Source organism: Vanellus vanellus (assembly GCF_965231255.1).
Source record: "Vanellus vanellus genome assembly, chromosome: 7".
NCBI classification, from domain to species: domain Eukaryota; kingdom Metazoa; phylum Chordata; class Aves; order Charadriiformes; family Charadriidae; genus Vanellus; species Vanellus vanellus.
The window spans coordinates 8,642,730-8,665,410 of NC_138912.1; the positions used below are offsets into that span (position 1 = coordinate 8,642,730).

Here is a 22,681-nt window from a genome sequence, read left to right on the forward strand (position 1 = left end):
GACCGAGAGAAACTACCCATTTATTAAGGGTCATGGCATTTCCCAAGAGCTGCCCATCTCCTGGAGTCGTGCTTGTACACAAGTGCTTGTATAACGCTTAGTTACTTGCACCCAGAAAGTGATAGTTCATTTGGCTGATTTAAGCTTTTTACCATTAAATTTGAATCAAATCCCTGATAATGAATGAGTGATATTGGGAAATAAAGCGATCAAAAGGCATGAATGTGAAAATTAAGGTTTGATGTGTAATCTGTTCTGTGTTATATGTATGTAAGGAACAGATTTTAGATGCTGTTATGTACGGCTCTTTTCTTAATTTCTTGATAAATTCAATGCAATATAAATTTATGCATATAAATATAATGCAATCACAAATACAAAAACTATTATGGCATGTGCCTGAAGATTGCCCTACAAACCATTTTTATAATGTTTTTGATTTTTTTTTCAAGATTTGTTTTATAACTAAAAGCTTATACAATTCTTATTGAAGTATTTTTAAAATGTTAGTATTGTAACAAGACCAAGATATAGATGATTTCAGAAGAAGCAAGGTATGTATGAAAATCTTAGCCATAGAAGTTCTTCTAAACAAAGCTGCTGTTAAGCAGTAGGTAATCTACTGGTTTAACATGTTATACTGAGAAAAAAAAGGGCAAAGAGACTAACTTGTGGTAGTCCAAAGAGATATACTGTAATTTTTCTAAGTAAAGATGGTAGCTGCAATGCATCGCTCTAATTCTCAGCAGACAGTATTGATTGTGCAGTCAGCCTGCATATTTGGTTTGTATACGGTTGCAATGTATTTCAGAGATGTGACACAACTGGGTGATGTGAAATACTGTCTAAAGGGAGGTAAATTTTTGAATGGTATTCAACCATCCAGTTACAAAAATACAAACCATTTTCAGGACAGACAAGTAATGCTTCAAGGACTTTTCTGCATCCATCCACCTATTGTTCCGCAAACAGCACAGGAAGCTGCGTGGTGCTAGAAGTCAGAGGACAGGCCATGTGTTGCTATCTCAGCCAGGTTACAGGGTTGTGGAGTCAGAATCCATGTATATCCATTCCTGTTCTCTATCGACAGCAAAAAATTAATCCAATTTCTTGAAGAAGTTGGCTGAAGTGAGGGAAGACATCTCTGAAGCTGTACCTGAGCAAGCCTAAATCCTATATACTGTGTTGTTCCTATAATCCTGTGAAGATTTTACTATGTGAGTTCCCTACTGTTTCTAGGGATGTCCTTTAAGCCCTTTGGACTCAAAATTTTACCTTAGGACCTGATTTTTGCCACTGGGTTCACACTATCCTGCAGTAGATAGCAGACTAGATTCTCCTCCCAGAGTACCAGGCTTCCTGCTGTACATCACCGGGACATTGAAATCTGGGTTCTGTGTGGCCAGCTGAGAGTATATTCCTAATCTTAATTAAGAGCTTACTACTTATGGTTCAAACACCATATTTTGTTCCTTATGCAATAATGGTAGCATGATTGTAGTTTCAGACCTGTGTAGATATTATATGACATACTGGTGTAAAAAGAGATGAAATAAATTAATTCATATATTTACAACCAGAAAAGAGGAACTTTTTTGGGGGGGGAGCGGGGGGAATGTGTTCCAATTTCCAACAGGTATTTCAAACAATGGAACGTATTTTAATACCAGGGATGATTTTTAATTTTATTTTTTAATAAATATTGCTGATAGGGAAGGATTTTGGGGAAGATATAGCTGAAACTGAGTTATGAAATAATGTATGTAGTATTTTTATATATATGTAAAAGAAAAGAATGGTGTATACCAAAATAAGGCTTCAGTAGTTCAGAAGGTAGTAAGAGGTTCGAACTCTGTATATAATGAGGCTTACATGTAGGATAATTTACAAATATTTCAGCAGAGTAAATGTGACTTCCCGCCCGCTCTCGAGAATGTTTACATTAAAATAAAGCATGCCAATGATGCATGATCCTCTTTGCTTCCTAGCATTTTTCCACTTTCCCTCCTTGGTGTTGATCCTTTCCAGACATTTAGATTTCTGACTGCCTTTTAACAAAGCTGCTTTTCTGTAAATGTCTCAATGAAGGGTAAGATGGGTTTAATTACAAAGTCTGACTTAAGAAAAGAGTGGATAGACAAGGCTTTAGTACCAAGTTTGTCTGTAGTGTCAGCATTCATAGTCATGATTCTAGTCCTGTAATTAGTAGACAAAGTCCTGTTTTTGACTGTGAGTGTTTGTTTTCTGTGATGTCCAGTACTAAAACCAAATTAATTTATAAGCATTAACCTAAGAAAGTTCTTTAAGCACATGCTTAGCTTTAAATGAGTAGCCTCACTCACTTCAGTAGACTAAAGCGTGTGTTCAGAGTTAGGCGTATATTTTTACATGATCAATGAATGACTTTTGCTTGATTGCATAACATTAGTTACTGTTTTATCAATTTTAGGTAATACTTCATACCTGTCGACTCTCACTAGTTCCCCACGGCTTCTGTAAAGCCTTCAGGCTCTTGTTGCAGAGTAGAAGTATATGTTACAGTGACTGCTGTTTTTTGCGTACCTTGATGCTGAGTGAATGCTTATGAACAGCCTGGCCAGCAGTTCAGCAAGCAATTCAGGGTGCAGGGCAGTGCCAGAGCCATAATGAAAGACAGCTCGGTGCTGTAGAAGGAGTTAATAATGTCTCCTTTGAAGGCAATACGTGAGGTCTTACACAATTTTGAAAAACTCCTACTGATTTATGTGCACTTACATGAGGTTATAAATGTTTTGGCTGCTGGTTAAATAGCAACAAACTGAATGTAAGTATTTCACAAATGGAGAAAAATAAATGGAAAACCGCCTCTGTTTATGAAACAAATTGCAGCCTGTCTTTCGAAGGAGGGTGAAGGTGGTCTTTTTTCAGTGTAACTTTACTTCAACCTTCAGATTTTTCCTTTTCCTTCTCTTCCCTGCTTGATTGTAGTTCTTGGCAGACACGTGCTTGCCTTTCTTCTGCATACACACTCCTAGTGGCATTCGGCTGCGTTTTGATGACCCTGCTGCTTCATTTCCTTGACTGTTATGCTGCAGCTCTGGATCAAATTCTCATCACTCTGCAGATCACTCTCTTTGCTCAGTCTGTTAGGCAGATCCATGTGTAAGGAAGGGCATTTCTCTAACCTTAGTATAACCTTGTGATCCGCTCCACACTAACTTTCCTCTTGTCTGTTTTCACTTTTAATATACAGTGAGATCCTCTGTGGCTATAAACGGGTCTATGCTCCTATGAACTACTGCACTTTCTATCAGCCTAGGAACTGGTCTCGTATGTCTGAATTTAGGCAGAAATCTACCCCAGGTTCTGCTTGAGTAGATTATTTTAGCTCTGACCCTGCTTTGAAAAAATACCTCCAAGTGCATTTAGAGTACTGCTAGCTTGTATTCGGCCATGCTGGGACTATGAAATAAAGCTGCAAATGAAAGTCTTGAAATCCTAGCCATACTGACTGGAAGCCTCCCCTAACCCGAGCAAGGCTAGGGCTGCACCTGAGAAGAGTGTCAGGAGTTACCATGCACGTGCTTTTGACTGCAGCTGCTTCTCTGTAGAAAACCTGTCACAGAGGAATATTTTTAAAGCAAATGGTAAAGTCGGACTTCCCCCTCCTTATTGCTCTTTCTATGACTGAAAGGTAATACAGGTTGAGAACTTTAGAACTTGCTGAGCAGTTAATGTGTCTAGTTTCCCTCAGAATCTCATCAGGAAGTGAACATCCAGTCCTCTAGGTGGCTTTGAAAATTTCAACCCATACCACTGAGCATCAATTTGTCTTCATTTAAACTGCACCTTAAGTGTACTTATTCCGGAAAGAGAAAATGTGCCTAACCGTAATGAAAAATAAAGAAGTATTGTTATTAGCCATGTCCTATTTATGGAATTTCCCACCAATGACTCAGAATGAATCATTAATGATTCCGAGCGAAAATGATACCAGTCTGTCTCCTCTCTGCTTGCAGCGAGTGTGTGGGCTTTAACAATCTGGGGTTGTGAGATCCCAGCTTCTTCACATTGGAACCATATGTTTGCTGTAACACCTACTCAAAGATTTTGGAGTTGACCAAGTACATTTCTAGCAGCAGATGAGAAGAAATGACCTGGAGCAGAGCCCTTGCCAGCTGATAACAACTCAGGGGCTGAGCAGAAGGACTAGGGACGTTTAGGAAAGTTTTTCCAAGTGGATGAAGGTGGAAAACATTCCACTTCTCATCCTGCTGTTTCTGCTTTCAGAGCAGTGGAATTGCTCTCTACACTGAAGTAAATTCGTAGACATGAGATTCCCTGCCATCGCTGCTGCTGCTGATACAAGAAAAAAGGGCAGATTTTGCTCTGTTTTATCCAGCTGAATGGTCTAAAGGGCTCCCAGCATTGCAGAAGATCCTGTTCCTTGTTACTTTGCCAAGTAATTAACCCCTTCGATTGCAGTTTTCCATGTCAATTGTCTGCCTTGGTCAGGAGGTCAATTAATTTTCAATAGGTTCAACTGTTTCTGAGAGTGAAATGGAAAAGATGATTTGTTTTCTACATAATCTTCCTATGTCACATAAACAAGTACCACAGAACAAGGCAATCTTTTTGTGCTTCAGAACAAGGACTTTGGCAGTAGTATATTATGAAAGTGTGTTTTGCTATCTTTAGAAAAAAGCAATCAACATGTGGTTTAATAATGAATGCAGTTGCCCATGTGATCTTAGCTTGGATCTTTTTGAGCTGCATTAAGAGTATGGCCGATAGCATAAAGCAGATTTTCCACTGCTGCCTTTTTAAGAAAACGTCTTCTGGTGTTTGTTTCCCATGCTGAAAGTACTTGCGTGAGGAGGAAGAGTAATGTGAGTTTCTCGTTCTTCCATTCTGCTTTTTTTGTGATGGAGAAGTGAGGAGAAGACAAGAATGCTCACAGCTGTCGCTCTGGTACACCCTTCTACTGTCTGACCTTGTTGGCCCCCCGTGCCTCCCCCGATTCCTGCTGCAGTTAATGGTTTTTCCCAAATTTGATGTTCTTACTTATTTCCTTATCCATTCTGTGAAAGAAGCCTTGTGTTGCTTCTGCCTTAATACCTTTGTGCTTCTTGGGTCTTTCTGAAGATACCGTCACAATCTTGATAAGATAGGATAGTTTTATTCACTGTTTTAATGGATGGTAGTGAGGGAAATCTTTTGGTGCCTGTAAGATCATAGAATCATAGAATCATGGTTTAGGTTGGAAAGGACCTTGAAGATCATCGAGTTCCAACCCCCCTGCCATGGGCAGGGACACCTCCCACCAGCCCAGGTTGCCCAAGGCCACGTCCAGCCTGGCCTTGAACACCTCCAGGAGTGGGGCCTCAACAACCTCTCTGGGCCACCTGTGCCGGTGCCTTACCACCCTCAAAGTGAAAAAATTCTCCCTAATGTTTAAAATTTCTTCCCAATGTTTAAATTAAATTAAATTAAAAAGATACGTGGGGGTTGGGGGAGTCTGCTTTATTTTTGACAAACTAAAATTTTTACAGCATTTTGGGCATTTGAAACACAAAATCCATCAACTTCAGGTGAGTAGAGAGTGCAATGCTGAGAGCTCAACATCTGCAGAGGCATCTTCAGAGTTTCAGGTGTCCAGGAAATTAGGCACATGTTCAGATGTTGGTTGAACTGGCTTGTCTTGCTTCAGAGAGCATTCTGTGGCAGAAGGGATTTAATCAACTTTGCAGTGGTGCTCAGCTGACTTAAACAGGTCCCTTTTCCAAAATGGGGAAAAATATCCCAACCAAGTAAGCATGCATGAAGTCTGATTGACAATTGGATTGGCCCTTTTGAGGGTTTGGGTTTTCATTTGTAGTGTTCTTGTATAATAACTTGAGTTTTTTCCTGACAATAGTTATCACATATGTATGTTTAGTTTGAAAATGTAGGTGTAATACATTGTGTGTGGCTTACTTTAGGGAACTTGTGTTCTTACCGAAGACGGAGTATGATTATGTCCTTAAAAATTATACAGCTAATTACAAAATTTATTGAATTGGCTGAAATTAAAATTGCAGTCCTCTTTTCTTGGATGTGAATAAAAACACTCGGTTTTGATATCATAAGGATTCAAATCAGTATCTTAGTAGGGGAAAGCAGAGTGTGCAGTCTGTCACCAGATTGTTTTTCTCAAGATATGCTGTTGTTTCTGCTGCTCGAAACATCATCATTCAGTATAATTTACTGAAGCTGTTTCATTTGTTGGATAGACGATGGGAAGGTGGAGATCCGGGGGTATCCAATCAGAAGACACCAACTACCATCCTCCTAACACCAGAGAGAAAGTTCCATAGCTTTGGGTATGCAGCAAGAGATTTCTACCATGACTTGGATCCCACTGAATCAAAGCACTGGTTGTATTTTGAAAAGTTTAAGATGAAGCTACATACCACTGGTGTAAGTAATAACCGACTCTCTTGGATGATTGTGCATTTGCTACTGCATGATTGTGCATCTTCCATTGGACAGTGCTAGATTTTGCCTAAAGATTGTGAACTAGATGTGAAGCAGCTCTATTTCTACGTTTAGGGAGTAAATAAAGTAAATTACACTTTTCAGTTAACATTATGATTCATTTTGCTTCTCACTGCATTTGGCAAGTGTGTATTGCCAGCCTTCTTTCGAAATCTTAGAAGTTCAATATCTGCTTTGCTTAGATCTTCATGTCCTAATTTTCCTGGGTGAAATTCAAGGCTGCGTAAGGACTCTGCATGAGGTCGGTTTGTTCTATGAATTTACTCAGAAAGCAGAAGTAGAATATAAGAGCCATGCTGAACTCTAGCGCAGAGGAGCAAATCCAGCCAGGGTTCATTATCAAAATTGCAAGTGCAAATCATGTTGCTAATTTGACATTATTCCTGCTGATTACATTTTTGTCTTTAAACTAAGTCATTCTGGAGTTTTGGGACTTGGCCAGTACTTTCTGTATTGAGGTGTTTTCTGGTTTCATGTGTTGGTAGGAAGCCAAAACCCTGTGCTTTTAACTCTTAACTTGGATTAAATATTGTGCATATACAGCTTTGTTGCAATTAATTACAAATACACTTATTGTAATTATTTAATATTTAGTCCATGTTTCTGTCTCTGCCTCCAGTATTTGTAGACGTGGTAGGTGTTTAAAAACAAAGTCTAAAATAAGCAACAAATGTCATGCTCCAGGAAATTCAAGTGATGAGTTAGATCCTCTTCAGAACAATTTTGTCACTTTTTCCTGGCCAGGTGGATAAAGAATTCCCTTTCCTCAAGCTTGGGAATTAATTTCATGTTTACCTTTTCCTTTTAACAACTTCCAGTTATTTTCTTTCATGTAGAATCTTACCATGGAGACAGACCTGACAGCTGCAAATGGCAAAAAAGTCAAAGCGCTTGAGATATTTGCTTACGCTCTGCAATTCTTTAAGGAACAGGCATTAAAGGTACCATAATGCTTCCTTATCTAGATTTGCTATATTTATAATTGGTATAAATGTGAGCTTAACACTTCTAACCTTGCCAAGCTTTGACCTCAGTAGTAATTGATGTAAACAAAGTAAGGCAGCTGTAGAAAATCTAGGCAGGCTGTGGACTCTGGAGGGCTCACAATAGCCTGAAGTGTTTTCCCCTCACACAGGGGAAGCTGGCTTCAATAATAGTAAGTGTATCACTGTGATGCAGAGTTCTGAATATCTTCTTGCTGGCTTAAATATTTTCTACTGCTTTTTTTTTTTTTTTCATGAAAAAATATTGATTTGAAAAGAAAATTTAAAAGTGCAGGAGGTGAAGCTTGGGAATTAAATTTGCGACTGGGTCCTGTCCTTGACCCCTACACTTCTGCTGGGATGGTGGATTGTTCTGTGTTCACGCAAGGTTCTCTCTCGTGTTAAAGAATTGGCACTGTGAAATGCTATAGGAGGGGCACCTGCTGATGTCTCCTGCCCCAGCCTGACTTTGTCTTCACTGATTAAGCAAAGGGAAGTCGGATGAGCTGGATTTATTTGTAACAGAAAAATTATTAAAAGTTCCGTTACAATTTGGTAGCTTGGATCTTGCTGTAACTGTGTGTACGAAGATGACCTGCTGAGGTGTACCAGCCAGCTAACCTAGTGGAAATAGTGTAATTATGCCAATGATCTGTACAGGCCACTTGATTGCACTGAGAAGTTCAGCATATTAGCCTAGGTGTAATTCTGCACTAGCGCAGATGTATAGGCTCCATTATTCAAACCAACTTAACTACCTGTGCACAGCACTCCTGACCCAGCAACTACTATGCTTACAGAATAAAGATCAGAATCTTCATGCAAGCAAGCATTGTTGAAAATAGCGTTGTTAAAAAACTATCCTACTTTTCTGAATGGATTTAATTTATTGTCTGTGAGATCTCAGCTTATTCTTTATGGCTACAGAGAAATAATCCGATCATTACGACTCCAAATCCTCCTCTTGTCAAAGACTGTATTTAACTAGATTTTGGGATTTTGGGCTTGATTGTGGAGTCACATACTTGTACCTGTGCATAGTCTGGGGAAATTCTTAGTGAATATGGATGCTGTTGTGTACAATTCCATATATTTGCTGTGCTGCCTGTTCAGGGCTACATCCTTTCTTGATGTTAATAAATAAATTCCTGTGATTTGTGAGTGCATGCTGAAACTAATTAGACAAGCGATATAAATGAACTGTTACTTTGGACTATCATCTGTCCATTTCTAGTGCCCTGTGCAGTATAAAGGTACTACTTTTCCAGCATGGATTTTTGAACTGCAGCGTAGCTAAACAAACACAACACCTTGGCGCAGCACATGCAGAAACATTTTTTTACCCTCTAAAGGCCTGTTGTTCACCTTTCTGAACCTTTCCCTGTTTGGCTGGAAATTTAGATAGGACATATGGTAGGGACATTTTACTTGGAACCTTTCCCAAAACATGTCAGTATATCACCTAATTTGCAAATGCAGTACAGACTTTCCTCTTTTTAGGGGGGGAAAAAAGGACAATAAAGTAACTAAACTAGTCATGAATGTTTGCTTGAAGCAAAATTTTCAAGGAGCAATCAGTCATTTTTAACAGGGTATACTGTAACTTCCCCTTGTTAACTGAGTTGTAAAAATTTGATTTAAAGGTTAGTAAGTGAGGTATAAAGAAGTCATTGAAAAATCCAGGTTGTAAAACATAGTGTTCATCAGTGATGCCTTAAATAATTTTTCTGTGTATTAATCAAGACGCAAGTGTGAATTCTTCAAGCTAACAGCAAATCCCACACTGTAACTAAGAACATACATAAACTTTCTGTAATATTCAGCAGTGCTGCTTTTGGAAAAACTAACTTTTCTAGTTCATGTTAAGCAGTAAACTTTTCTATAGGCCTTCTTGAGAAGGCATCAACCCTAATCCCAGCTTTTAGCACAGTAAAGTATTTTTGACAGGTTGGCAATAATTCTGATTTGTAGCATAGATGTAACAGTGAAAAAATTGAAAAGAGAAGTTACTGTTACTGGAGCCAGCAGAAAATAATGTTTTCTTATAAAGTTGGTGCTCATCATTTTGCCTTCACCTCTATATTTTCGTTTTATTTAGGAGCTCAGTGACCAAGGAGGCTCGGATTTTGAAAACACTGAAGTAAGATGGGTCATTACAGTGCCTGCTATTTGGAAGCAGCCTGCAAAGCAGTTTATGAGACAAGCTGCCTACAAGGTAAGTTTACAGGCTGAATGTAGAAGTGCCTCTTTAAAGTCCTAGTTGACAGGCTAAATGATAAACTGTATTTGGGACAATTAGCTCTAGTATAAACTATATAAAAATGGTCTAGGAAAGAGTCAGACTAGAAACATTGAAAGACAAGTTAACTCTACCAAGCAGTAGCTTTAAGTTGTAGGTATTCGCCTTTTAGATGCCATTTTCTTGCTGTCCCTTATTGCAGACTCTGATGTTTTAGTCATCTTGTACACTGTATTCCTGCTGAATTCAGTGCACATGGAACAGATGCAGTTTTGAGACCCAAGGGAAAGCTGATTTTAAAATACTGGACACAGTTTTGTTTTGTTATTTTCTTTAGGTCATCGCAGAATTTTAAATTAAAAAAAAAGAAAAAAAAAAGGAAGAAGAGGGAAAGCAAAGGGCCTCCTCAGTGGGACTTTTTTTTCCAGTTCCCATTTTCCCACAGTAGGAATGAAAGGACTGTGAACCGGATAGTCTGGATATAAAATTAAATTCAAATGATATTTTCATCAGTTAAAGGTTTATCTGCATTTAACCCTTTCACCACAGCCCCCCCAAATATGTGCACTTTCCATATGCATATCCTTTATTTCAAACTCAGTTTGCGTCTTTGGTACACAGATGTACACATTCTCCTTTTCATCAGGATATTAATTTTCCATTTTGTTTTATTTATTTTTGGTCGGAGACTTGCGTAACTCATTGGCAGCAGCTATGCGATACACAGTTTGTAAAATATCTAGTAAGCATGAATAACTTGCAGAGTGCTCCTGGGAAGCACCCAGATTTTTATCTGTTTCTAACTATCTCTAATGTTGAGCAACATTTTTCTTAACAGTCTTTATTGTGGAATTGCTAATGCTAGTGCCAGAAGCAAAACACTCTTAAAGTTCTGATGGAAGGACACGGTTTTAGGTAAATCTGAAACACTAGAGACCCATCTTTGTATATTGTTGTCTGCCTGCTGTCTGTGTGTGTGCATGTGTGCTCGTGAACCGGGAGCTGTGCAAGGAGCAGGGCAGGGTAATGTAGATCTCTTGGCATTTCTCATTTGTGGCACAATGGAATGTTGTTAATTAGTGTCTGTGTCTGTGGTTGTGTCTGTGATTGTGTACTTTTATCGGCAAGCTTGATAAATAGCAAGGACTGACAAGGCTTTTAACATGGTGTGTGTGACCAATTGCAGGAAAATGTAAGTTTAGGGAAATAATTGATGTTTACTTGACACACGGTTGATTCTTTCTCAAGTAAAGGGTATGAAGAAAAAAGCGCAGAAAACTGAGAGTTCTGCATTGCCATTCAGTCTTTCAGATTCCTATTGCTGGATCCAACATGTCCCTCAAACCAGTATGTACCGATGGATTGGAAGTTGCAGCCCTTGTTGCTAGCTATTGGAACATGCAAGCATCATGAAAAGGAGAGCTTGTTGTCTTAAGAGTAATCAGGGCATCGAGTAGAGAAAAGTGTGAAACTGTTACTGGAAACACACTGAGGTACAAGCACTAGTCTAAGCTGAGAGTTAACTAGTGGGAAATGTTAATGACCTGTGGAAATTTGCTTGAGTAATCTGTGGCAAGTGACGTAGCTCTAAGAGAACAAAAATACTAATGGCTTCAGTCATCGGATCACAACGTAAAGCCCAGCCTTTCTGGAATGGTTAAGTGGCTGTCTAGGCAAAGCATGGAATTAATAAAGTCAAGTAAGAAGTGTTGTAGATCTGCTGCTGCACTCGACATCCATCAGCTTTTGTACCGCCTACAATCTCAGTGCGACTCTGACATCCCCTCATCTCTGTCTTGCCTTAAACACAACATTGCTAACCTGGAACTCTTAATCTGCCTAAGGGCTCCTGCAACACTCCCTTCCAGTTGTGCTGCTTTCTCATTTGAATGAGTAATCTGGGTGTTCCCTTCGGCTCATAGTTCTTCCTCTCTCTTTCCATCAAGCCTATCAAAATCTTGCTAATTCTGTCTGCATAACAGCTTTTCCTGTCTGTGCATACTGCTGAGCTTTCATCCAAGCTGTCACGGCTTTTGCATCTCGGTTACTGCAACATCGTTTCCTTGGCTTTGGCAACTGTAATCTGGCCTGTTTTGTATCTCTTCAGAATAAGCTACATGTCCTGGACATGAACATCTGTAATGCTAATTCACTTTCCTCCTCTGAAACCTGCTCTGAAATGCATTTTTTTTCATGCCTGCAGAAACTTGACTGTGATTAACCTACTGATATGTGAAAATTGCTCCTTAATTCTTCTTGCTGTTACCCTGCCTGCCCCATGTGTATTCATCTGTTGTGCTTTTTGTATCCTAAACTCCTTTTATACTTGCGTTGTTACCTATTTGAAGCAGGTATTTGTTTATTCTCATTTGTCTTGCTCTCCGGGGCCTCCTGAAGGACTAAGTCTGGTTAAGTTTGGCTGTAGAGGGCTGCATGTCTTTATAACTTCACTTTGCTAAATCAAAATTGCTTTCTTCCTGAGTAACAGTTCACAGATGCTTCTTCCTGTCCCTCATGCTTAATTCCTATGTGTCCGGAGATAGTTCTAAAGCTGTTTGACACTTGTCGAGGTCTGGTCACACTTGGAGAGAGCTCTGTGGCGAGAGCAGAGCTGTACGACCCACTTTGGCTTAAGTTTTCTTTCTCAAAGCATGTCTGCTGGGATTAGTGTGCATTGCATGCGTGTTCGTTATATCCCGAATAATGACTCTTAGGATGTATCAGTCAGGTTTCTCATTGTTGCCCCCAGTGAAATATAGGGCATCGTGTATAGTGTTAACTTTTCTTGTTTCTGTGTCCTAGTTGTTCTGTTTCAAATTCTTTGCTTTGGTGTAGTTCTGTCAGAAATGCTGTATTTACCAGTCTTAGAAGAAATCCCATTCTTATGAAGAACTCTCATCGTGAGTAATAAATTCAAATTGCTGATTTCTTTCTTATTTTGGAGACCTTGGCAGAGTGGTACAGTTGGCCAGCATGTGGGGGGACTCTGTCCCGCTCATGTGGTGGGACCTGCCCTTATTCTTGTCTTTGCAAAAGCAGCCAAATGCATCCTGGGCTGGGCTGAGGTTTAGACCCCAACGTGAAAAGGTCGCTTAGGTATGGAGGGAAGCCACTTCCTGCTTGTGACCATGGCCTGGCACTTAATAGCCTCATCAGAATGGCGTGAGAACATGGACACAAAGCCAGGATCCCACCTCTGTATCATCTGAGTTTGTACTGGAACAAGACACTTCAGTGTTTTATTAGTCTTGTATTGCTGATGACAAAAAAAAAAACAAACACCAAAACAAAAGAGAAAAACAAAACCCCCCATATGTTCACTGATGGAAAGGTGAAACTCTAAAAGTATTGAATCTAGGTAAATCCATTGAATCTAGGTAGGTGTGAATAGTTGGTTCAGTCTTGACAGCACTTCGCTGTCTTAATACATTACTATGAGCGGCCCTTTTAATCCCTTATCCAAATGAAATTCAGGCACTGTAGATTGTTTATGAGAGGATCCAATATTCTTGGCAGAGTGTTTCTTTTTAGTAAAGGCATTCTTCCAGCTCATCTTTCAACACACATTCTTTGGGCACAGTAAGAGCAGAGCAGAATCTGCAGGCTGCAGACCTTGAACATGACAATAGGAATAAGGTTTTAAGGAACAGTTTGGAGTGTGACAGAAGTATGTGAATGCAGAAGCTATAAAATGAGACAGTAAAACATGCCATACCAAATGCACTCAGGGCACAGCGAAGGAAAGGGAAGGATAGTGCATTTTCGTAAGCTTGCCCAAAATATTCTGTAGGCTTACAAACATCAGTCAGCTGGTCTACTTAGAGATATTGAGGGTTCTTCTCTTTTAATACGAACTGTTGATTTTGAAATAGAGTTCTAGAGTTCTGAAGTAGATTTATCTTTCAATTACAAATAACAAAGTCATTTGCATGGTGAGCTCGTATAAACAAACAGAGAAGCAGTCTAGGTTATAGGATTAAGCATGAGAGCCTGGAATTCCAGATGCTTTCTTTAACCAGCTCTTATGCTGAATGTTTATTAATGTTTTCACATCAATTTCGTCATGGAATGCACATGATGAGAATTATTTAACACATTGTGTTCCAGGGTTACGTTACATTACATTGACCAGTACTGGCCTGCTCTGTAGAAAGCTTCGGAGAAAAGTAAGCAAATGTGGTGAAAGAGTAATGTGACACCACATAAAATCCCTTGCTAATAAAAACTTGATGTGAAGTGTGTTTGATTTTTATAAAAAGATTACTAGAGAGACTTAACCAGATTGTTATCTGTGAAGCTGAGCTACACTTACTCCTTTGTAAGTATTTTCTTTGGTACGTAAAACACACACAACTGAAATTTATTTATTTAGGCACAGTGTAGCAGACTTCTGCTATAAACTACATAAAAAGGCAATGATGTTCAGGCATAAGCAGCACTGGGAAGCTGGTGTTTTCTTTGAAACACTACTTGTTAGTGGCGGCAGATGAGGCAGAAGTGTGTTAATGCATCAACCATCCTGATTATTTGTAGCTTCTGGGGTTTCTCTTGAGTCCATGCTTTCACTTTTGTGATATTAAGAACATTTTAATCATAAGGATTAAAATGTTTATTAAGTGATATGTTAGGGAGGATTCTGCATCTTGTAGCTATGTTTAATTAGGAAAGGATAACTAAATGAGTGAAGATTACAGAGTGGGAACTCAGCACAGTGGGAAATGTGTACTAATTGATCTTGGTTTACACATTTTAATTACCCAGCCAGGTTCACATGAAAGCAGAGGCAGCTGACAAAGCCATCTGCTAATCCAGTTCTGTACATTTCTGTTTGTCCAATTCTGTGGCACAATTGGAATATTTGGAGATTTTCTTTCTATTTTGCTAGGCAAGTAAAATAGGAGGGTTTTGTAGCATTGTATTTTAAAGTAGGTAGATGGATCTGTGCCTGTCTTATAAAGCTGTGGAACATGTTTCTCAGGATCTTAGAAGTCACCTGAAAGGGCGCTGGAACCAACAGAAATAGCCCAAAATAAGAATCTTCCCTCTGCCTGGTGGAAAGACTCTGCTAGATGGGGTTTTCCAGCCAAAAGAAGAAAACAACAGTCTGAAAGTCTAAACTACAATCAGGAGGAGTGCGGGGGAGTGATAGAAGTCCACAAACAAATATAAATCAATGTGGACAAGGTCTAAAAGTAGTGGGTAGGTTTGTTTCTAGCAAGTTCATAGAAAGGACAATGAAGGAGGAGAACAGGTCGGTCTAAAAGATATCTTAGGTGCCAGTATTCAGTTACAATGACAGATAAAAGAAAAACAAGCTGAAAGTGGAACTGTAGTGAAAAATATTAAGGCAAAATCAGAAAGTCCAAGGTACAAAGTAAGATGCAACTAACAGAAAATAGCAAGCATATAGGGTTCTTTTGGCGAAACAGCTCTCAGTGAGGGCCACATGTGTGTCTGTAATAAAATCAGCCCGAGCCATAAAGACCTACAATGAGGATATTTTGAAACAAAGGGAAGGGGAGAGCCTGAGACACTAGGAGCATACTTAAATAGGAAGAGAGTCAGGCTTTGCTGCTGTGGTAGCTGGTGCGTGCCCATGGTACAAAAAGCATTTCTAGAATACTATAACATGAAAAATTGAAAAGCTTATGAGAATTTAATCGCTTCATTTTTCTAATGCATGCTAGTCATAAAACTTGCAACTAATGTCCTCCTGCACCTTGGGGATATAATGTAATGCAGCAAAAAATTTGTGGTAATGCCACTCGGAGCTAAGCTTTCATTTACTGCCCAAATGTGATCTGTGGCTACAGTCACTTGGGAGTGAGCTGCAGCAACATCACCCGAGTGGAAATATGGACTCAATGCCACTGTGATCCCATTTACCATCAACCTGTCAACAAATATAACGTCTCCCTTAGCACACTATCGTTCAGCAATATGAGTCAGCATTAGTAATGTTAATTTGTATTTTTCGTGGTCCCAATATCTGTGAAAATTTTGGAGGAATGAAAGGGCAGGGGCACAAGAAAACAAACAATTTGGAGATTTTGTGTAGCCTGTTGTGCAAAGAAAAATGTTGGTGATTTCCGAGTTTTGTGGTCGTTCCTTACCTTGTAAGGGATCCAAGATTCTTCCCCGTAGAAAATTATGTCTACATATCCGGGATTACTTCTGAGACCAAAATGTGATAGACTAGGTGCAATGTTCTAAGGTCTGGTGCAATTATTGGTAGTCTTTTCTATCTCACAAATACAAGAAATCCTTTTCTCTCTCGTGATGACCCAGAAAGCTTGTGCCTTGCCTGTGTGTAGAAAGAAATTATGTTTCTTTCTTATCAGCAGTTCACAAAAGCCTTGGAGGAGTAGGCACAGGTAAACCGCAGAACGTTCTCCATGCATTGTAAACAAAAGTGGTTTTAATGCTGCTTCATGACTGGTAGCCAGTGGTTGTAATTCAAATATTTCCTTCCTTATGTTCCACTTTCCTTCCTCAAGGCCTGCTCGTCAGCCTGTGCTACCATACTAATTTCCAAACTACTCTGCTCAGACATCTGCTCTTGGATTCATCCATCTCACTGTTGTAACCTGTGAGTGTTGTTTCTCCGCAAACTGCAGAGCTGTTCCCTAGAAAAGTGAAGTATAATTGGAAGAGGACGTTTTTTGATTTAAGATAGCAACTGGAATAATCCTTTCATCATGCCATAAAGCCAAGGAAGTATTTCTATATCTTTGTTTCTATCTGGAAAGCAGACACTTCCAGAAAATCGGTTCCAGTGGGCATCCTCTAAAGGCAGTGGAGAACAGACACCCCTACTGAGGGTACATAAAGGCCTCATTTTCTCTCTCAATAAGGAGAGCAGAATCTTTTTATGTTGGGACCGATTCAGGGCAGACTTCCATACAGCGCAAATGGCAACTGAATTTTCACACCGCTCCTCCCAGTAGATGGCAAAAGACAGACGAAATACTTAGTTTCCACTGCAGGTGTTGTATGGATGCACCTCCTGGTGATGCAGGTTCCAGTACAGGGAAGAAGAGAGAAAGCAGGAGGCTTATGACAGACTCTGTGACTGCAGCAGAAAGCATTCCGACAGCAGCGCGTTTGGCGTTTTGGGTGCTGTCTTGTGCAGCTGGGAGATGTGGCGGTCCTTCCCCATCTCTGCGCTCTGTTCAAAACAGATGTAAACTCTCTGTCAGCCAACACCGCTCCTGTGGCTGTGGCTGTGGCTGGTGCAGACATGAGCCCAAGCTCAGGAGCTTGCTGAAGTACATGCATAAAGAGGGGGGTCAAAGACAGGGGGTGGAACAGGCAGTGGTATGTGGCACTTCCTCCTGACCCTCTTCCCAGATCATCCCACAGGTGCAGTACACACGTTTTCCAACACTTTTATCTCAGTGATTTCCACCTCTCACCTTTGCTAAGACAGAACACTGATTCTTTCCTTCCACGTTAGCCCTCAGGTCTGCAGGCCCCTCTAAAACCCTGAAATCGCCTCCGTGGGGAGTTCAACATGAACAGTCTTTTCCTTTGAGAAGCAAGCAAATGACCAACAGTCCTTCAAAAATTAAAGTTGTATTTTTTCAGTGAAAGCATAACTTGAGAATAAACAGCTTGTATGCATTTCTAGATGATTTCTGACAGGTATACAACAGTTCAAGGTTGTCCCAAGGGCCTTTTTCTTTGAGTCATAGAACATGTCTGCTAGTTTTGGGGTAGGATGACATTCCCCTGTCAGAGCTGTCACAGTACAGTTTTAAATTACAAATTTCCTCAGGTTTTTGACTTAAGACAGACCAGTTAAAGGACTTCCTCTACCTGTGAGGGGAGGGTGACATTTTGGAAGGCTTGACAGAGAGGAGCCCTTTTTGTCACTGTTGTTTTCTGCAAGAAGCCGCATTTACCTTATCATTTGGACTAGAAGTATAATCTTAATCCTCGTAACATTTATGTAGTGAATACTGTATTCTTTCATTATTCTGCAGTTCTGCTAGTGTCAGATTTGACAATATATCCTGTTATCTGTCCTGTCTCTCCTGCCCAGGAGAACTTAATATTTCCCCAATTAATACTTCGTAGAGCTCAGGAGCCCCTGAGATTATCTGTTTCTCTTCCTTCTCTGGATTCCATTATGCATTTTAGGAGTTTCAGAGGTTTGTATTATATCCTATGTTTAGTAAATTTTATTGTTTTTTAAATTAAGAAAGAGAAACGATAATACAAAATCCAGAAGACCTGGTGAGTATGGGTTTTAATAATAGAATCAAACAGTGCTTACAGTCCCAAAGAATTCCAAGTTCAAGTTGAAAATACAAAGATAGATTATAAAAATAATGTGTAAAGCATAGAAATGCACAGGTAAAGCAATCTGTACTCTTAGCTGGGTAACAGCAACCCCAGGAAAAAAAAAAAAATTGAGGCAGCCTGACCATGCTTAGCAAAGGCATTTATCTCAATAAGACAGCCTAGCCATCTATAACAAATTGGTTCATCTAATCAGTGACCACACAAATGCAGCAGTTCTGACTGTAGCCAATGCAACTCCACAAAATTCATTATTCAGAGTGTGCTGAAAGTTAAAAGTCACACTTCATTACAGTTCCAGGTGCCCCATTTATCTTGCCTTTCAGAACGGGATAATGCCATGGTTTCTAAACAGCTGTTAGGAGGGAGCAATGTTACAGGCTGTACTTTATGTCTTATCGTAGGAGTAGCGTTATGGATTGGTTAGTAAACAGAAATGAAATATCAAATGGATTCTACTTTGGTCCAAACCAGCTTGCTAAGTAGCATGATCAGGTATGTGTATGACAGATATCCAGCTTGATGATTTAGAGTCCAAGCACTGCCCATTCCAACAAACTTCAGCAATAGCTCCACTGTAAACCTTGGTATTGAGTTGGCTACTCAGAAATTGATGCATTTGCTTTAGTGGATTGTTTCACAAAGTTTGGTCTAAGTGACTTGCAAAATGTTATATGGGACGCTTGCAGCAGAGCTGAATGCAAAAGAATTGAACTTCAAGTCCAGGTCTGCTATTTGTATTCTCATGCCATTTTTTTCTGTGCAACCAAATATAGGAAAATGAATTAATTAGGAATTGAGTTTCCTTCTCTGACAAGACACCGGACTGAGGCAGATTTTTTTTCTTGTGCAAATTGTATTAGTGTTGTAAATTCAACTTGTGTATCCTTGATGCATTAAACTAACTGTTTTCCCTATATTGAATCACTTTTTAAAGCGGCTGATGGCTGATGTTCAAGGCTACACTTAGGACTATTGTGCTCTTTGTATTAAAAAAAGTGCACTGTGACAAATGTTTCCTTTTGATCTCAAGACACTTAAATAAAAGTTCTAATTGCAAAGATGACTGAACTCCATATGGAGACCTGTAAGGCCCTAAATAACCGCAGGCTTGTTATGGAGAGTCTGGTACTGCTGTCGTACTGTCAGACGCGATGGGCTCTCGCTGATATAGGCAAGGATTTGACATGCCTTTCAGAAGGGCAAGGAATGAGAAAGTGTGTAGGGCTTTCGCATTTGGGAAAGATTCCTACCAGCAGTTGTGGTATTTCTCAGCATATAATACCTGCACCATTCTAGAATCGTGGAGGCATGCATTGGAGGCATTTGTTGGAGATCGTTTCGTCTGACCTTCCATTTGAAACAGGGTTATTGCCAACACCAGCTCAGCAGTGGCTTTGGTTAGGCAAGTTTTAAAAGTACCCAAGGACAGAGATGCCTCTCTGGGCAGCTGTTCTGGTGCCGCATCACCTTCCTAGTAAAAAGGGGGTTTTGTAATATCCAATTTGACTCTACAAGCTGCAATGTGTAGCTGTTGCCCCTTGTTATATGTCCTGGCGAGATAGAAAAGTTGTGTTCTGCTGTCTTTGTGACTGCCCTTCACATAGCTGCAGGCAGCTATTAGATTCCTCCTTGGCCGCCTCTTTACTAGACTAAACAAACCCGGCTCCCTCGCTCTCTCCCTACAGAACATGTTCCCTTAGTAGCCCTCCTTGAACCCTCTCCACTTTCTCCACTTCTCTTTTGAACTAAGGGGTGCAAAAGTGTTCATTTTATAACCTTTACAGAGCTCATTCTGTCACCATTCCTTATGGAAATTAGCAGACGTGAATACTCACACTGGGAAATAACAAGGAAGTAAGGGCTGTAGTAGAGGTTTGTAAGTCATTCTAGTGGTGTTTTTGGAATTAACAACAACAACAATAATAATAGCGTATACAGTGATTACATATTTTCATCCCAGCTTTCTGAAGTTGGTATCCAAGAGTTTCTTTCATCACAAAACTAAGTTGAAACGTAAAATGCTAATCGAAACCTCTTTCCCCTTCAACACAAATGTTCATACACAAACTCTTAAATGGGGAGTAGTGTCACTATTAACTGGAAGTTAATTTATATCGCGTCACCAAACCTGCAATACGGGTGCAAGTGTGAGGTACCTTATTATAATCTATAATCTATCCTGATTTCCAATGGATTAGAGGATTTCACCTAAAAACTCCCTTCATGGGAGTTCATGGCTTGTGAGTTCTGCCTTTGAAGTGTGAGCAGCAGAAAGTTCAGCCTAGGTGAAGGCTGTAGGAAGGCTGTGAATTTTCTGTGAGTTAGTGACTTTGTATGAGCCTTCTGGTATGGGCAAGCCCTGGGAATTCAAAAAGCACTGCAAACCACTATGCAGTGGAACTTTAAAAGGAAGGAAAAATTTTATAAATATACAGAAGGGAAGTTATCTGGCGTCTCGGAGGTCTAAGGATAATCACAAAATCCTCGGGAAAAATTTAAAGGCTGATTTTTACGTTGTTGTTCATCCTTCTATGTCTTTCACATTACTTATTCACTTTGCACTAGCATAGGTAATTAAATGAAAATTATTATAGGGGTCTCTTAACTTCCCGTTTGGTGCCCTATCCGTTAAACCGATGGCTTTTCCACTTTTCATCTTTCATCACTTGTATTTCTCTTGTCTGCAAAATGAAGTTACTGCTATTTTACCATAGCCTGAGCTTTCATTTATGCTCTCTCAAGCAGTTCTTGCCAAGAGATGAGTGTCTTTGTGCTGTCACTTAACTGTGCAGGTGGGGAATCTGACACTGAAGGAGTCCTGCAGCTGTGATAATTATTCACAATGTTCTCACTTGTGAAATGCAAAATATTGTCGGGGCACCTGAGCAGAATAGGATGAAGGACGGCCTGTGCCACAAACCTAATTGTAGATCAACAGGCAACAATAGTGTGAAAATACATGCACTTATGTGTGTCTGTTATGTATATGCGTGTATGTATAGCAAATGTTGTTTAAAAGAAAGCAAAAAGCTCTTGGTTCTGTAAAGCAAAAAGTGCCTCTATGATATTGTAGATGTCAGATCTTTGCAGGATCAACCACCACCCGAACATTGTGTTGACTGGATTTTAAAAAAGAGAAAAAGACAGACGTTAATTCTGCATTTTGATCCCGAGGATGAATTTTTGAAAGGAGGGGAGCACCCAGCAGCTCTTCCTCCTGCCTTTGGCAAACCCAACCTCTTTGCTGTGGTCACTAAGAGGAATCTGGGTGCCTTTGAAAATCCTGTTTGTTTTGTGGCTGTTGAGCAATTTTAAGAATCTGTCTTTGAACAGATAAGTGGACTGAGCTAAATGGGCTGTCTGACCTCACTCCGTTATGTTTATTCACAATGCGTATTATATTGCAGTGCTCTTCATCACTCTGAAGACTAACAGCGAAGCCTCGGTGTATGTGATGGCGTAGTGATTTTCAAACATTTTTTGTGAAGGATTCTTAAGTCTCAAGGCTGAAGATCTAGCAAAACTGCATGCGTTGTGCTTTTCATGCAGCTTTGTGATATCCACTAGCCCCACTCCCTGCCAACCCAGCTCCCCCTTACGCGCCTCTTTGTGATAATGCTGAGAGTCTTTTCCCATGTTGCTCATCTTCTTTCCTGGCATGCTCTGCCTCTGTAATTAGATCTCAGTCGTTTATTTGTGACATCCCAGTTTGATGCCATAGAACTGGAGAAAGTGCTAGCTAGTGAAAAAGGAGGAGGATTAGAGAAGAGCTCACTTACCAAGGCACTAAGTGGATGGTGTTATCATGAATCCGTTTACACAATGAACTGATTAGTTTAAACAGTGTAAATTTCACAAGGCACTTAATTTCCAACTGCTGTTTTGTGTTGCCTTGATTCAGACACACAATACTTTCTTCATGCGGGCTGTGTGGTGCTTAACTTGCAATCATGGCTTTCCTATTGTTACTAATTATAATAAATATCTTGGAAAATAGAAAAATGTTGATGTTAATTCACAGCTTCTGGTTTTTTGGCTGAATGATGTTGTCCTGCAGAGCTTCATTTCCTAACGAACCACATTATCTTTGCAGAACTATGTCATGGAATCCAACTTTTAAATTTTATCTCTGGTGCCTACAAATGTGGCTTTAGTGGTAAAACAGGTTTAAAAGGTTATTCCTACCATCCAGAAGAAGGGATCGTTACACTCATCTGGTCTGTGGCATTGCTTCAGAAGTGATTAAAGTAATGCAGTTGGTGGAGGTGGCAAACTGTGAAAGCAGAACAGGGACCCAAGGCTGTGATGGAGCTGTCCCTGCAGCTTCTGCATGTGCTGTGTCTCACATGCAGAAATTGAAGCTTGCTGTTTGGCCAAGAGTAGCATTTGACTGGGACATTGAACTGGAGTTCTGGGGCTGTGGAGTGAATTCCCACCTTATCATGGGTTCCTGTGCAGCATTAGCCAAAGCTTTTAGTCTCGCTGCCTTGTTTTTCCAACTGTCTAATGAGGGTGGTTCTTCTCTTGCACATGTTTATCTGTTTAGTCTCTTTATGCAACATTTTTCTATCTGGAAATGTCGTCTTAATTGTGAAGGCAGTGCCAATGGCACTGACACAGTACTGAATCAGCTCTG

The 22,681-nt window shown here is 40.0% G+C and overlaps 1 protein-coding gene across 1 annotated transcript in view; it reads left to right on the plus strand.

The window, feature by feature from the left end:
• HSPA12A (heat shock protein family A (Hsp70) member 12A) overlaps nucleotides 1-22,681 on the plus strand; it is a gene marked incomplete at its 5' end in the record, with an annotated part of 56,414 nt that overhangs the window by 17,954 nt on the left and 15,779 nt on the right. Inside the window, 3 exons of the mRNA XM_082486398.1 lie at nucleotides 6,252-6,438; nucleotides 7,353-7,457; nucleotides 9,598-9,714. Of these exons, the coding sequence (XP_082342524.1) occupies nucleotides 6,252-6,438; nucleotides 7,353-7,457; nucleotides 9,598-9,714 (409 nt within the window). The remainder of the gene's footprint in view (nucleotides 1-6,251; nucleotides 6,439-7,352; nucleotides 7,458-9,597; nucleotides 9,715-22,681) is intronic.